At 55.2% G+C, this 16,275-nt stretch overlaps 1 protein-coding gene across 1 annotated transcript; it reads right to left on the bottom strand.

The window, feature by feature from the left end:
- Positions 1 to 1,204: 1,204 nt before the first annotated feature.
- On the bottom strand, positions 1,205 to 11,832 carry HTR6 (5-hydroxytryptamine receptor 6; the record flags this gene model as incomplete). Its single annotated transcript, XM_080656310.1, has 3 exons — positions 1,205 to 1,856; positions 2,052 to 2,210; positions 11,119 to 11,832. The coding sequence occupies 3 exons, from the start codon at positions 11,830 to 11,832 to the stop codon at positions 1,407 to 1,409; spliced, it is 1,323 nt and encodes a 440-aa protein (XP_080512436.1). The 3' UTR covers positions 1,205 to 1,406.
- Positions 11,833 to 16,275: the final 4,443 nt, after the last annotated feature.

Below are 16,275 nucleotides of genomic sequence, written 5' to 3'. Positions count from 1 at the left end.
CGGCCACCTGCAGAGAGCCCCCTGGGAGTTTGGGTTGATGGAACTTGGTGCAGGTGGGGAGTAAGGAAAACCTCAGACTGAAGATTTAAAATGGCAGTAGAGTAAGTGGATGCTACACGGACACGGACACGCTCTCGGGAAAAATCTCAGACTGAAAAGGAACCTACAGCAGGTAAAGTCGCTGAGCACTCCCTCAAAAACAAAACAAAACAAACAAAAAGACCAGGTCCCTCTACCAGGCTTCACCTGCCTGCTTGAGGCACCAGCCCACACCAGGGACAGCTCCTCTTCAACTCTGCTGACCTGAGTGGCCACCACTCCCACTTCCCTCACTGACCCAGGAAAGGCCAGAAGGAGGTAGGGCAAGGGGATTGGTTCTGCATCAGCAAGTCCCCTTCTAGATCCAACGAAGCCCAGGGCAGAGGACACCCATCCCAATGTTGGGCAAAAAACCACCAGCCACCCCTGTGCCCCCGGAGAGGCAGTGCCGTAGCCTGGGAGCTGGGGTGGGGCTGAAGAAGAGGAGGAAGAGGGGGGAAAACCATGGGAACAAATGGCCCTTCCTGGCCTGCAGCCAGAGGCCAGGGGGCTGAATGGCCGGGAGGTATAACAACGACAGGAACCACCGACTATATGCCGGGTGCTGGCATCCGACGCACACTGTCCCCGTTCTCATGACAGCCTACGAGGCGGGCATCATTGCCCCAGGTTGCACATACAACAACAGGCTCAGAGAGGGTAAGCAACCCGTGCAGAGCTAGTAAGTAATGGGCAGGGGTTCCAGTTGAGGCCTGCCTGACTCCCAGGCGCAGGGGTTCCCTGTGAGGCCACACACATCCGAGGGGCTGGCTGGTCCAAAACAGCAAACCATCCTCAGGGTTAAAGATCAGCTAAGCCAGCACACCTCAAACCATACGCACACACGAGTCCCTGGGGACCTTGCTCACATGTAGATTATGACTCGGCAGGTCCGGGGTGGGGGCAGAGGTGTGTTTGCTCAACAACCTCCCCGGAGATCATGCCCATGAACTACAGTCAGGAGCAAAGGGCTCAGCCTGCACTGACCCGTCTCTGCAGACATGCGAGCTGATAGAATGTGCAAAAGGCGATGGTCTTCGTCCTAATCTGGACCAAGGGCCCCCTCCCCCGCTCCCAGAGCCCTCCAACCATTCTCTACACAAGTTACACTCAGCAATGCAGCATCTTGGAGACCCTGTATGAAGCCAGCGATTACCCCGCAGGTGGAGGACTGGAGTGGGTAGTGGGGCTGATTCAGTGCACCCCACCAGAGTTCAGAGGGCTCCCGAGAGACCTGCAGCCTCCTGGCCTCAGCCAGGAGCTGGCCCAAGGCCTCGGGGGCTTGGTTTCACCCAGCCCAGCTCCCCCCTGACCAGCCACAAGCCCCATCAGTTCGTGGGGGCACCAAGCAGATGCAGCCGCAGCTTGGGCTCCACGGGGTCCCTGTTGAAGAAGTTGACGGTGGCGGAAGTCCTGGCAGGCGGCAGGGTGTCCCGGGTGGCCTCTCCCGGCAGCAGCAGCTGGGCCGTGAGCTGCAGGCCTGAGGAGCCTCCTGAGCCTGAGTCAGGGTCGGAGTCGGAGTCCGGGGGCAGGGGCAGGGGCAGCACGTGCTGCAGGCTCAGGCCCGGCCGGGCGCCGCTGTGGGAGGTACGCATGGAGGGTGAGGCCACGCTGGCCCGCTGCTCCTGGAGCCAGTGGGGACAGGGCAGCAGCTTGCCCAGGGCCCGCTTGAAGTCCCGCATGAAGAGGGGGTAGATGATGGGGTTCATGGTGCTGTTGCAGTAGCCCAGCCATGTGAGGACATCGAAGAGGCCTGGGGAGACGCAGTCGCACACAGCCTGGAGGGAAGGGTGCATCACGCCTGGTCCCGGGGCAGGAACACAGACCACCCCACCCAGCACGGCTGGGATAGACACAGCCAAACACACCATAAGCAGCAGCCCACCTTCCTCCCTCCTGTGACTGAGCTGAGGTGGGACTTGGGGGCCTCCCCAGCGAGGCCTGGACTCACCTGCCCCCTGCAGTGGCATTACCTGGGCTATGTTGGCCACAAAGAAGGGCAGCCAGGTCACAAAGAACATGCCCAGCAGGATGCCCAGGGTCAGGCTGGCCTTCAAGGCCTTCCTGCTGTGCTTGGTGGCCAGACGCCTGCTGTCAGCTGACTCCATCCCTGGGCGTGGGGTCCTGGGCACCTGCGGAAAGGAAGGCCACGTGAGTCAGCCGAGAGAGGGCCCGGCCGGACCCTGATCCCATCCACAGACTGAGCCTCAATCCTAATTCTAGACTGGACCCTAGTATCAGCAATAAATTGAGTCCTGATCCTTGACTCAGCCCCAACTGTAGCCCTAACCTGAGGCCTGACCCTGACTCCAGACCAAGCCCTGACATCAGCCATGAACCAAGGACTGATCCCTGAAGGCTTCCATAGACTAAGCCCTGTATAACCAAGGTGTCAAACTGAGCCTCAACCAGGGACCAGACTGAGCCAACCTTAGCCCCAGACTGAGCCCTGACCCCAGCAATAGACTGAGCCCTGATCCTGACCCAGCTCTTCACAAAGAGCTCTAGGAACTACAGTGAGACAGAGCAACACTGCCCCAAACACAAATCAGTTCAGAAGACCCATGCTCCATGCAAAGGACAACTCTACACGGGCCAGCATGCACAACCGTGAGCCCCAGCACCTCCCAAAGCCTTTGTTTGGCGCTACAAGAATTAGTTGCAATTGAATAGTATTTGACAAAAGGCCCAGTTGCTGTCCAGGGCGTGGCAATCTCTTTGTATATGGGTTCTCTTCAGAGTTTGGAGTAAGGTTTTGTTTGCTTGCACTCTTACCCTCATCCTCCACAAAATAAAGTGCTATTTTGAAAACATGTGCAGAGAGCAAACGTTTACAATGAAATTTATTATAATTTACGAGGGGTGCTAGTGACCTTGGCATTGCACAGCTCAAATTATGTGTGGACTGGCAGACGTCTCCATTCCCAAACATGGACTTGAAGAGCAGGGGTTTGGGGAGGAAGTGGGGAGAACGGAGCTGCCCCACAGCAGCCATCGGAAGGGGGACAGGGGCAGGAAGAGGTTAGAATATGACTTTGAAAACTGGGGGCCCGCAGTCCCAAAACATGAAAATGTCTCCCTGAACTGGATGATCCTTTCGCCCAGAAGTTCCCATAACTGTTTCAACCTCATGAGCCCACTGAGAATCTAATGAAATCGACACTACTCCCCAGAAAACTAAAAGCTTCTCAATTTTTACACACACTCATGAAAAACCTTCCCACACTTCCAGGGGCTTCTGAGACCATCGTAAAGTCCATCCATGAACCGCTGAGAGTCCATGGAGTCCTCCCCTAAACCATAGGTTGTAAGCAATTTCGATTTTCATATATAAGATGTACACAAAGTGAGACCCACCTACATTCACAATGTAAATAAATATCAGTGTGCGGGGGGCGGAGGGGTTGGTCCGGACACTTCATTGAATTATGAAAAAGGGGAGCATACTTGGGCTTTGAAGTCCAGGAATCCCCCCAATATTTCCTACACTGCAGCTTAGATCATGAGGCAGCCAGTAGTGGGTTGGGTACAGAGAGATGAGAGTCAAAAGGAGGCAGGAAGGGAACCAATTCCCAGGCAACCTTCCCAGATGGAAAGGGGGCGGAAGAGACAAAGCCATGATGTGTCAGCCCCATCACATTAGCAAAAAGTCAATCCCCCACCTTGCTCTCAGATTCAGGACCCACCACACACACACACACACACACACACACACACCACACACCACACACACACACACACACACACACACACACACACACACACACACCACACCCCACACACACACACACACACACACACACACACACACACACACCTTCCAGCCTTGCCTTTCTCTCCCGCCTCCTCAAAGAAGCGAGACTTTGTTCTTGTCCATGGTGCTGAAACACCAGCTCCCTGCTATCCACCTATAGGATCAGGGGGTCTGATTCTGAAATGTCAGTGGGCAGGAGGGGAGACAGGAAGCACAAGGTAACTGCCAGCCCTCGATGTGTTTGCCCAGGTGAAGTCTGATTATAGGATTATCAAGGACACATTCACAAAGAGCAAACAAAGAGAGTCCCCTGCTCTCTCCCTCGTGCCTCGGTGGGGCAGCGTTGGGCAGAGGCAGGGCTTTTAGGACAAGGGACCTGGCTTCAAACCATGCCTCTACCACTTACTCACACTGTGGCTTTGAGTCTCTGTTCCCACGTCTGTAAAGAGGGAGAAACAACTCCACTTACGGAGTCACTGTGGGGCTGTGGGTAACAAATGCATGCACGGTGCCCAACACCAAGTGCTACGTACATGGTAGCCCTGATGTGGGCTCAGGGTATGTGTATGATGTTGGAGAAGTTTCAGCACCCTCAGGAGCCAGGCCCTTCTGCCAGCAGCTCTGGCTCCCCAAAGCAGCACAGACGTCAGGACAAATGCTCTGACTCACCGTGCTGTAGCGAGGCAGAAGGGCGGGCGGGCAGGCAGGGGTGGGGGGATCTGCTTTTCTCTTTCCTCTTCTTGTTTTCTCTCCTCCAGAGTGGTCTCCACATGGCTTGTGTGGCCCCACCATGGTCAGCCAGGAGGAGAAGCTCCTGCTTCCCCCAAAGAATCTCCTAAGAGCTGCCATGCCTTCGAATTGATGCCATCAATGGGGACAGATCATAGGGGAGGAGGAGCCACCGTCTCCAAAAGGCCCCACCCATACGGGAACCCCTCTGAGACCTGGTGACCCGGGGCAAGAGAGAGGCAATCGAGAGCCTTGGTCTTGTCAGAGCTCTAGGGCATGGGCACTGAGGGAGAGACCTTGGGGGCAATCATCAGGGGAGAAAGCTCCAGAAATGGAGTGACAGATCATCTGAGACTCCCTCTCTACTCTTCCTGGGAACAACCATGGGCGATTCTTTCTGCTCTTCTCCCCAAAAAGTTGACCCAGGAACACAGGCAGAAGGGAAGAGAGGAAGTAGGGTTCCTTCCCAAGGTCACATTGTGCCAGAACAAGGTCATGAGCCAAATCACCAATGACCCCAAATCAGCACTGTGACCCCATTTATTGAGCGCTTACTATGCATCAGCATTTGATACTCATTGTGCGGTTCTATCTTTACGGGAGGTACGTGCTATTATCTCCATTTTGCAGAGGAGGTTCAGAGAGGCACAATAACAGCAGATTTGTGTTGGGTCAGGGGCCAAAGGCATTTCTGGCTCCAGGAGCTGCACTTCTGCTTCACCATCCTGCTGCCGTTTGGGGGTGGCACCCATGGGCCGTAGTCAGGGTGGGGCTGCAGAAACCCTACCACTGTCACCAAGAGCCCCTCATGGAGCAGGAGCCAATGGCAACCATCAGCCCACACCCCAGACTCTGGCTGGTGCCAGCCTCCCCCTCCCCACTCCTCTCTGCCCCGTACCTATCTCACGGCCCCTCATGGTCACATTGCTTCCACATGTCCCTTATACGTGTCCATGACAAGCGTGACTGTCAGAGGGAAGCCACCTGGAGTAGCAATCCCCAACCTTTCGGGCCTCACGGCCCACCAGTTGGCGACCGCTGACCTGAAGGACAACTTGGCAGTGCCTTTCCAGGGGCCAATTACACTCACAAGTAACTATATTCATAAACACCCGCACAGGTCTGCACACTCGGCAGGTACAAGAAGGTGTCCCACAGCACTATTCGTGATAGAAAAAAAAAATCAGAAATGGCCTAAATGTCCATCAGAAGGAGAGTGGTTAAATAAACCATGGCACAGCCCACTGTAGAATACAAACAGGCTTCAAAGAATGACTCATGCCCTGCCTGGCCTGGCTCAGTTGGTTGAGCGTTGACTTGAGCAAGGCACTTCACCTCTCTGTGCCTCAGTTTTCCCATCTGCATAATGGCAATCACAATAGCATGGACCTCATATGACTATAGTCAGAATTAACTTAATTAAGATAGTATGCAGCAAGTTATTCAGGCAGAGCCTGGCACATAGTGTACCACGTGTTAGCTATATTGTTGTTGACTGTTATCAGTGTCCAGTGGATAATGGTGATGATGATGCTGGTGGCATCAATAGTGCTTTTCCCTAGAAAGGCTCAAAAGGAGGTGAGCTCCCCAGAACCATTTTTACCATAAAAGGAAAGGAGAACATTTGTTGAGCACCTACTATGTGCCAAGTGTACGTAATATTATATTATTGGTTCTTCTCTCAACCTCAGGTGCTAACTAGCATTAACCCATGGGATATAGGGAGTTGGAGGACTTGTCCGAAGTCTTCTGGATGTGATGGGAAAGAGGCAGGATTTGAACCCATGACCAGCCAAACACACAGGCTCCTGCACCCAGCCCTGGCTCCACCAGGTCGCCTCCGACCCAGCAGCAGCCAAGCCTGCCATGCTCGACACTGCTCCTCCGTCAGCCTCTCCCCAGTTCAGCCCCTCCCCTCCCTCTGAGATATTTCTGTGATCACAGCCTCCCCCTCTGAGGAGGAGGAGGAAGCAGAGATGGAAGAGATGGATTACTAAGACAGAATGATGCATAGTTGGGTGAGGGAGGGTGGGAAAGCTGGGGAGGCGCGAAAGGAGAAGAAATTGATGGGAGAGAAGTGGGTAGAGGAAGATGGAGGGATGCAGGAGGAAGAGAATGGGATGAAATGGAACTGAAGGAGAGAAGGCGAGAAAGACGAGGTACAGAGGAAGACGATGGGGATGGGCTGTGGACCAGAGACTCGGGATCCTGGCAGACAGAGAGGAGCTGAGAAAGCAGAAACTGCCAGCAGGGCCTCTGCTCGCTCCCCACCAGGCTGAGCTCCCTCACTGGTCCCTCTGGAATCTCCCAAGGATGAGCCCCATTCCCACAGGGGCACATTCTCCTCTCTCTCTTCCTCCCCCCCACATTCAGGCAGCCTCTTACTCTGACATCACCACCTCCCACGCCCACAGTCCCTGCCTCAGCTCTAAGCATGACCCCCTTTCTCACAGCCCCTGGGGCCCGAAGACCGGGCTGGAACCACAGAGCCACCCGTAGCTTTTCCAAGCCCGTTCGCATCAAGATGCCGGTGTGGAGAGGGGGAGAGAAGGTGCTCACGCTGCTCAGCTCCCGTGGTCTCAGCCCAGAGGCGCTGGGACTTCGGGACCCGTGCCCAGCTCCCTTCCTCTGTGGGGAAGCCAGAGGCTGGACTGGGGCGGGAGCTAAGGGCTAAATGGGGCTGAAAACAGAAGGAAAGAGGCCCAGCGTGCCCCGACTTTTGTTCATTCTCATCAGTTGCTTTAAGTCCAGGCACTGAGAGAGCCTCCACCCCCAGGCTGGACACTTCTGGTCTCTCGGACAGGACTGTTCGAGTGGGAGAAAAGGGGTCATGACCCAGGACGCCGGAATAGAGGCCACATCCCAGAAGCAAAGTCCCAAACGCAGCAGCAATTCTCCGGGCAACATGGACCACGGCACCGAAGGCCTGCTTAGGAGCCAGGTGGTTTGGGAAGCGAGGGTGGTGGTGGGGTCTGGCACTTCCACACTCAAACCAAGAGAAAAGGCCTCCGGGGAGCAGGAGGAATCAGCACAGACACATTTCTGACGGAGGGGCCCAGGGGCCACGCTGCCGGGGAGGCAGGGTGCTGGCCTAAATGATCCATGAGGACACCCCCGCAGCATTCGGTTTTAGGACTCGCTGTGCCCTCCTTGCTTCAGTTTGCAAACACAGGCACAGCGACTGACAGACTCTGCATGTCCACGGGGTGAGGCGCCCCTCTGATAAGACCCATACCCTCATCAGGGTACGGTTTCGTGGTCAATGTCTGCCTCCCGACTAGAACATGGATTCCAAGAGGGCGGGACCTTCTCAGCCCAGCTCATCACCACATTCACAGCCTCCAACAGTAGATCCTCAATACATGTAACCAAGCAAATGAACTGATGTGCTAAAAAGCCTAGGCTCCATCAGCTACAAGAACTGATTGTGAAACGAGTGGGAGCAAAGGAAGCAGCGTGAACAGGGGTTGAACGGCTAGCAATGTGGAGCTCTGTGTTAATGTGAGTCCATCCATGAACACTGAGCACTTGGGATATGCCAGGCCTGGTGCACGTGCTGGGAATACAGTATACTGAGACAAGTTCCCACCTCATAGAGCTTACATCCCAATAGGAGGAAATACACAACAGATAAATAAGTGGGTACAGCCCCAACCGGTTTGGCTCAGTGGATAGAGCGTCGGCCTGCGGCCTGAAGGGTCCCAGGTTCGATTCCGGTCAAGGGCATGTACCTTGGTTGCAGGCACATCCCTAGTGGGGAGTGTGCAGGAGGCAGCTGATCAATGTTTCTCTCTCTCATCGATGTTTCTAACTTTCTACCCCTCTCCCTTCCTCTTTGTAAAAAAATCAATAAAATATATTTTTTAAAAAGTAAGTGGGAACGTATATAGCATATCAGGGGTGGTAAGTGCTGCTGAGAACAACAACTCAGGAAATTAGGGCTGAAGGGGACCTGGGGAAGTGTGGCAGAAAGTGATGGAGTTGCAGAGAAACCATGTGGAGGTGAAGGGAAAGGGCACTCCAGGCAGAGGGAACAGCAAGTGCAAAGGTCCTGAGGCAGGATTGTGCTTGGTGTGCTCAAAGGACAGCCAAGAGGCCTGTGTGGCTGAATGAGAGTGAGGAAGGAAAGGAATCCACAGACGGAGCAGAGAGCTCCTTTGTCACTACAGCAGAGCTTAGTGTGGGGTGGGCGGGGGCTTGAAGTGGTAAATGGACACCCTGTAAAATAACTGAACCACAGAGTCGGAACATCAGCTCTCTGCTTACGTCATGAGAGAGTCTGGTGTGGATGCTACTTTGACTTTACCATCCGTCTAACACTTAACAAAGAGGAAGCCGGTCTCGGCTCAGTCACTCTGACCAATGAGCTGGACTTGGGAATACTGCTGGTTCTGCACCCTCACGGAAGCTGTGTTGGATCACCTTCTATTTATGGCAAAGATATTGATTTTCCATTTCCGGAAGAAACAAGTTCCCTTCCTAAACAAATTCATGGAAGTAAAAAGATAAATGAGGTGATTTAAAGAAAATGCTAAGTACATATGAATGAAGTGGCTTGAAGAGTGGGGGAGAGGGAGGAGGGAAGACAGATATCACAAGGTGGTTCCCTGTGCCTGAAGTTTGGGACATGTTCCTTTACAAGGACCTAAGGAGAGGTGGGGTGGTCCATGGTCGTTCTTCCTACTGCTAAAGAATCAACCAGGGCCACAGCCACCTGCCGAGACTCCAGAATGTTCTCCAATGAGCACAGATAGGGGGAGAGAGCAGGCCTGCAGCCAGGACCTCCTGCCCACCCAGCCCCAGGCAATTCCCTATTCACCCAGTGACCCTCAAGGCACCCCCCAACCCCATCCTGCAAGAGCCTCTTCCACCTGAAGCTACACCAAGATGAATCTGGAGAGCCCAGTTTGAAACGTCCTCTGGCGTGTGACCTAATCCTTCAGGGTTCAGGCCTGGTCAGTCTAAGCCCCCACCCCTCAGGTGGACAACAGGACTCAGGCAGCACGTGGCCTGGGGGGCAAAAGCAGGTACTCCACTTCCAGACACTGCAGGGCCTTGAGCGCGGAGCACCTACCCCATTCCCAAGATAGGAAGCATTAGCATGTGCAGTGGAGAGCAAAACCAGCCCAGACACTCCGGGCCTCATGGAGCTTCCATTCAGGTAGGGAGACAGACAAATCACGCAGGTCAACAACCAGTCAGGCAGGACGTGGGTCTGCAGAGTAGTCAGGGGCAGCCTCTGGGGAGGGGTGACCTGTGAGCTGAAAACGTCAGGCAAGGGGAGCTCTGCGGGGAAAGTTTCCAGGCAGAGGGAACAGCAAGTGCAAAGACCTTGGCACAGAGGTCAGCCTGGTGCCTTCAAGGAACCACCAGAAGAACGATGTGACTGGTGCAGAGAGAGGGAGGAGGGCGAGGTGAAGTGGGAGAGGTTGGCAGGATAGGTTCCTGAGGCCAGATCCTGACATGGATACACACACACACACACACACACACACACACACACACACACACTAGAGGCCCGGTGCACAGGGAGCGGGCCTAAGCCGGCAGTCGGACATCCTGAGGGGTCCTTAGTGCTGCTGGGGAGGCAGGAGAGGCTCCTGCCACAGCTGCTGTGCTTGCCAGCCATGAGCTCTGCTTCTGGCTAGCACACTGACCACCAGGGGGCAGCTCCTGCATTGAGCGTCTGCCCCCTGGTGGTCAGTGTGCCGTTCAGTTGATTTGCATATTAGGGTTTTATTGTGTAGAGGATACACACACACACTTTTTAAAATTGATTTCAGAGAGGAAGGGAGAGAAAAATAAAAACATCAATGATGAGAGAGAATCATAGATTGGCTGCCTCCTGCACACCCCACACTGGGGATCGAGCCCTCAACCCAGACATGTGCCCTGACTGGGAATTGAACTGTGACCTCCTGGTTCATAGGTCGATGCTCAACCACTGAGCCACGCCACCCGGGCTGGGTCTCCTCTTTCCCTTGACAGCAATAGGCAGCCACTGGAGGGTCTGAAGCAAGAAGTGCCGTGGTCACTCTTTTTCTCTACTACTCTGACTCCGGTGTGGGAAATGGAGGGGAGCGGGTCTGGAGGAAGCAGGGGGCCAGCGGGAGGCTCTCAAAGGCTCCAGGTAAGACACAATGGTGGCTTGGCTTAGGAAGGTGGCATTGAGATGGCACGTGTGTAAAAGACAGCACAGACAGGTCTCGCTAATGAATGCCACGATCAAAGGGAGAAAATCATCCCTATGTTTCTGGCCTGTGATGTCATGACGGTGCCACTGCCATCATGGGGAAGACCCAGGAGGAGCCGGTGGGAGGCTTGGGACGTCTGAATTCCCTGTTGCACGTGTCACCTTCCAGAAGCCTGCTGCGCCTCCCCATGAAGCTGTCCTGGGGACAGTCCCGCACTGAGTCTGGAGTTCGGAAGGAAGGTGGGAATGGCCGCTCGGACCTTGCCAGCAAGTGTATATTAAGTGGCAGATGCCGCAGTAGGTACCCAGTGGCTGCTCATGTCTCCCCAACCCGCAAGCCCAATCTCCCTGCGCACCCTGGTACCTGTGATGTCTCCAAGGCCTGGCCGGCCATGCCGGTGGTGAGGGAGGCCACCTGCAGGGCCTGCTTGCGGGCAGCCAGCAGGATCCTGCAGTAGGTGAAGCAGATGGCGCCCGAGGGCAGGAAGAAGGTGAGGCCCGACGCCACGAGGACGAAAGGCAGGCTGGCCAGCAGGCGGCACTGGCCCGGAGCGGGTGCCCGCGCGCGGCCAAGCTCGTGCCAGCCCAGCAGCAGGGGCAGGAAGGAGGCGAGCGCGGCCAGGGTCCAGGCGCCCAGAACCAGCGCCAAGGCGCGCGCGGGCGTCATGCGCAGCTTGTAGCGCAGCGGCGACAGGATGAGCAGGTAGCGGTCCAGGCTGATGAGGCAGAGGTTGAGGATGGAGGCGCTGCAGCACATCACGTCGAAGGCGGCCCAGAGCAGGCAGAGGCCTCGCGCCAGCACCCAGCGCCCGTACAGCGCGTTCAGCATGGCCGGCGGCATCACCACCAGCCCCACCATCAGGTCGGACGTGAAGAGCGACACCAGGAAGAAGTTGGACGTGTTGCGCAGCGCGGGCTGCGTGCAGATGAGGGCGATGAGCAGCGAGTTGGCTGCTGCGGTCAATGCAATGACCACACACAGCGCGGCCGCCACCCAGCCACTGCCCCCGGGGCCCGGCACCAGCCCCGACCCCCAGGCGGGGGTGCTGTTGTGTGCAGGCCCCGGTTCTGGGACCATCGGGGCGAGGGACGGCCGGCCAGGCCGTGAGACCCGAGGGGAATCCTGAGGATGGCGAGGGACCTGAAGGAGTGGAGCCTGGAGGGGCGTCCTCGGTGAGAACAGACGCCCCCGGGAGAGGCGGCGGGAGGGGGCAGGTGGGAAGAGAGGGATGGGGAGACAGGTCAAGGGGCAGAGACCCGAGGAGGATGGAGAGGGGTTATACAGGCGTCCTCGGGTGTGGGGCAGGGGCACACGGATCGAACGGGTAGGGAGTTGGGGAGGGGCCCCTGAGGAGGAGCAGAGTGCCTTAAAGGGGGCAGGAGGGCTCTTGGAGGTTAAGTGGGTGGGAGTAGAGGCCCCTAGAAAGGGCGGTGAGATGGGGGAAGGGCCAGGACCCGGGGAGGTGGGAGCAGAGGGCAAATGGGCGCTCCCGGGCGGAAGGCAAGCTCCCCTAGGCAGGTGGGCGTTAGTCCAGGGCCGTAGTGCTCGGGGTCGCAGGGTGGGGGCCACGGGCTACAGCAAAGCCCCCCGCGGGGAAGCCAGGGGTGGTATGCTGGGCCCGCCGGCGGGGACAGAGCAGCTGCGGCCGCGCCTCCGTCCCTCCCCTCCGGGCCGCCGGGTCACCGCCCCGCTCCTGCCCGCGCTCAGTACCTGGGGCGCTCGGCGCTGATCCGCCGCCGGCGACTGCGGCAGGCAGGCGCGGCGGGGCTGCAGGAGGAAGAGGCGGCCGCCCTCCGGGCAGGCGCCCAGGGAGCCGGGGAGGCGCGGCGAGGGGCCGGCACGCGCGCAGCCGGCGGTGCTACCAGAAGCGCATGGTCCTCGCTCCGCGGAGCCTGCGCCCCTCCTAGCGGGGGGCGGGGAGATCCGAGCCCTCCCCTCGCAGGCGGGCGCGGCCCCTGGCACCCCAGGCCCGTGGAGGGTCGATCCGAGTGCCCCAGCTGCAGCAGGTCGCCTCCCCAGCTGTGGCAGCCTCCACAGCCCCGCATACCCCCACCAACCCACACGTGGCAGCGGCGCAGGAAGAACTCAGAGGAGGAGGCTGTGGCCCGCCTTTCCCAAGGACTGCCCCCCAAGGCGGGTCTGCCCACCCGCAGCCCAGTCACCGCACTAGCAGCGGGAACCCAGCGGAAGATACTGGACAGATCACATGACACCCGTATGTGTACACACACATATACACATATGTACACATATAACATTCTACACAAGATAGATAATATATACCAATACTTCCTTCAGACCTTTAGTTAAGCAGCAGGTTACCTCCTCCTCGGGGTCTTTCCAGCAGAAACCATCCCTTTCCCCAACAGCGTCAGGCACTAAGGAAGAAGTCCCTGGCCCTTGGCACTCCCGAGTGTGAACAGATTTGGGAAACTCCAGGCCAGGTGGGGGGGCGGGGGTAGAGTCACCGCAGGTAGAGGGTTTGGGTGTGGCCCCACTGTGTATCTCTTCCCCTGGCTAAGAGTCTCTATCAGACTTCACAGATTAATATTGTGAAACATTTATGGAGCACCTGGTAGGTGTCAGATACTGTTCTGACCAATTGGCACACTAACCAAAACAGAGACCCCAGCTTTGTGGAGTTAACATTCTAGCAAAGGAGACTTGCTAGAGAAAAAACGGTAATGGAGAGCAATAAAGGAAATCTAGAGAGTGTGGGCGGCGGGGGGGGGGCGGGGGGGGGGGAAGGAAGGGGCGCGCGGGGAGGACACCTTTTGCCCTCCATAGAAACAGAGAAGCCATGCCTCTGTGCCGGAGGAATAAATGTCCCTCTACCTTTCTAGGTTCTTCCAGCTGGTCTAATAATCACATTGACGTGGGACAGATTAACAAGAGAAAATAACCGAATTTAATTGCATATGCACATATGGGAACCCCGCACACATAAGGGTTCAGAGACAGACACGGAAAATGGAGTCTCTGTGACATCTGAGCGAAGGATGAGGTTAGGGCCTCAGGCTTCAGGAGGGATGAGGGCCATTCACAAATGGGTAAGAAGAACAGGTGTTCAGTAATTAGATGCTCGCCCTGCCATATAGCTAGGTCAAAAAAAAAAAAAGGTTATTTCTGGTAATAACTGGTATTATGGGCAAGGCCCCAAATTTAAATTTTTTAAGGGAGAGATCCAAGCTTCTTTTGAGCCCAGAGGGTCTCGATTGCCTTCCGCTCAAAAGAATCTGCATAGCACCGGGGCACATCCTGCCGCGACTCCCACATATGAGTCTTGCTATGTTCCAAAGGCTTTATTACATTGCTCTGACTCTATAAAAATGCTGAGAGAGAGATGTTAAACTGGGGTTCAGAGAGCCTCACCCACGTGGAACTGAAACCTGGGTCAGCTCAACACCCAAAGCAGAAAATCCTTAAGACCCTACAGCACCCTTCAGCCACCCATGAGCCTCTATATTTGTTGCTCAGAGCCCCCATCTTACCCACGGATGAGTGGATGCAGCGGGAGGAGGAGACCTGTTGTCCCTCCCAATACCACCTGCACCACCCCGACAGTTTCTGCCAGGCCCCAGGGAATTGGGTGTAGTGTACCAAGCATGGGATGAACGTCATAAAGACCAGACCCGGGATCCCATTTCTGTGGCTCACCAGCTCTGTGGACTTAGGGCCAGCGGCTCCATCTCCTTGGGTCACTATTTTCTCGTCTGCAACTTGTCTCGTGTCAATTTGGTGATTAGACCAGCTGGAAGAACCTAGAAAGCAAGAGGAAAATTTCTTCCTCCCACCTCACGGGGTTGTTGAGGGGAGGAAGTGACTCTGGTGTAATCTGTAAACTTTATGGTGCTGTGTCAGTGCTAGCTTTTGGCCTCAGTGTTCCCATCTGAACAATGGGAATGCATTCAGCTCTGCAGTAAATCCTTCGGCCCAGGGATTCCTGGTTGACCAACAGCGAACCTAGGACGCGCTGTGTACAGCAGATTTTGGAGCCCAGTGACCTTGGGTTCAGAATCTTGATTCTGCTACTTGCTCTGTGAACTTGGCAAAGCCGCTTCGGTTTTCTGCTACTCTGAAACTGGGGTGGTAAAGATGTGGACAGAATGAGTATTTAAACCATTTCACCCAGAGGAGCTGCCTGATCAATTTTAACTTTGAAAAATTCGTGGAATATAGTGGAATAGGATAATAGTCACTCTGCTTTAACATTTGCTGTAATGTTTGATAGCCTTTATTTAAAAAAAAAAAAAGACCTAAAGAAAACATGACAAAAACGTTAATATTTGTTCATTCTGGGTGATAGAGTCACAAATGTTTGTTATATTATGATCTGTACTTTCCTATAATTTAAATTTTTTTTTTTCAAGATTGGGCCTGGGTGGCGGTGCCACCTTGTGGCCACGCTGTTATTATCTTGAATTTAAGAACTTTTCAGAAGTTCTTCCTGTGTGTGCTTCTAAATCTATCATTTCATAATGAAATAATAATGTCCGAGACTTGCTTAACATTTTAGGGTACAGAGGGGCCTTCAAGGATGCTTAGGGTGGTTACTCCTAGCCAGGGGCTGCTCTATTCCTAGAGAGGGTGGGTGCCACAATGGGACAGCTGAGCCTTAGGAAGTCCTCTGCCCCAGGCCACCGCTTTTGTCAGCACATGGAGAACCCAAGAGAGCTCCTCATTACAGAGATGGAGACACCGCAGTCCAGGGAGGGTGTGAGGCCTGCACAAAGCTGCCCTCGCGGAGCACATTGACCAACGGGGTAAACTTCATGATGGGTTTGTTGGTTTTGCTCCCTGCTGTATCCTCAGCACATGTTAGGCTGTCAGTAAATATATGTTCAGTGAGTGAATGAACAAAACCGTCAGGCCAACAAGCCGTTATGGGCCAATTATTCATGCTCAATATTTTAATAGTGGCTGACATTTACCGAGGCCTTCTATACTCCAGACACTGTTTCAAGCTTTATGTGTACATTGATTGACGGAAAGCGCACCATGACTCTGAGAGTGAAGAAGATGTGATCGTTATTCCGGGTTTTAACCAAGCCTCAGAGATCTTGAGTGACTGGCTCAGGATTACACAGCTAAAAAGTGGTCCTGCCAGGATTTGAACCCAGGCAGACAGGCTTTTCCCTGAGGCTTGGAGCTAGAGAAAAAAAAAAATAGGTGGGGCTTGTTGGCTCCATAAAAGGCTAACAAGGCGGGGAAGCTGGGGCCAATTACCGGCCCATCCCGAGAGGGGCCTGCATTGACAGGGCTGTGTGCCAGTGTTAATCCCCTGTAAAGATTTTAATCCCCTGCGGGTGAGGGAGAGGTGGTGGGGGGGGGGCTGCAATTTTTTTTTTCTAAGCTGTTGTGGTTCAGTTTGAGGTTGGCAAAGAGAAAAATTGGCAGCCACTACTTGACATCTCACTCGGATTGGCAAACACAACTAGCCACGCGCCTCTAGGCCCTCAAATCTGGCCCCTCCCACTTGCTGCTCCCAAATCCAATCAGCTGCGTCTCAGCGGTGTGGCC

This window comes from Plecotus auritus (genome assembly GCF_963455305.1).
Source record: "Plecotus auritus genome assembly, chromosome: 2".
Lineage (NCBI taxonomy): Eukaryota > Metazoa > Chordata > Mammalia > Chiroptera > Vespertilionidae > Plecotus > Plecotus auritus.
This window is presented reverse-complemented; position numbering and strand designations above follow the sequence as displayed.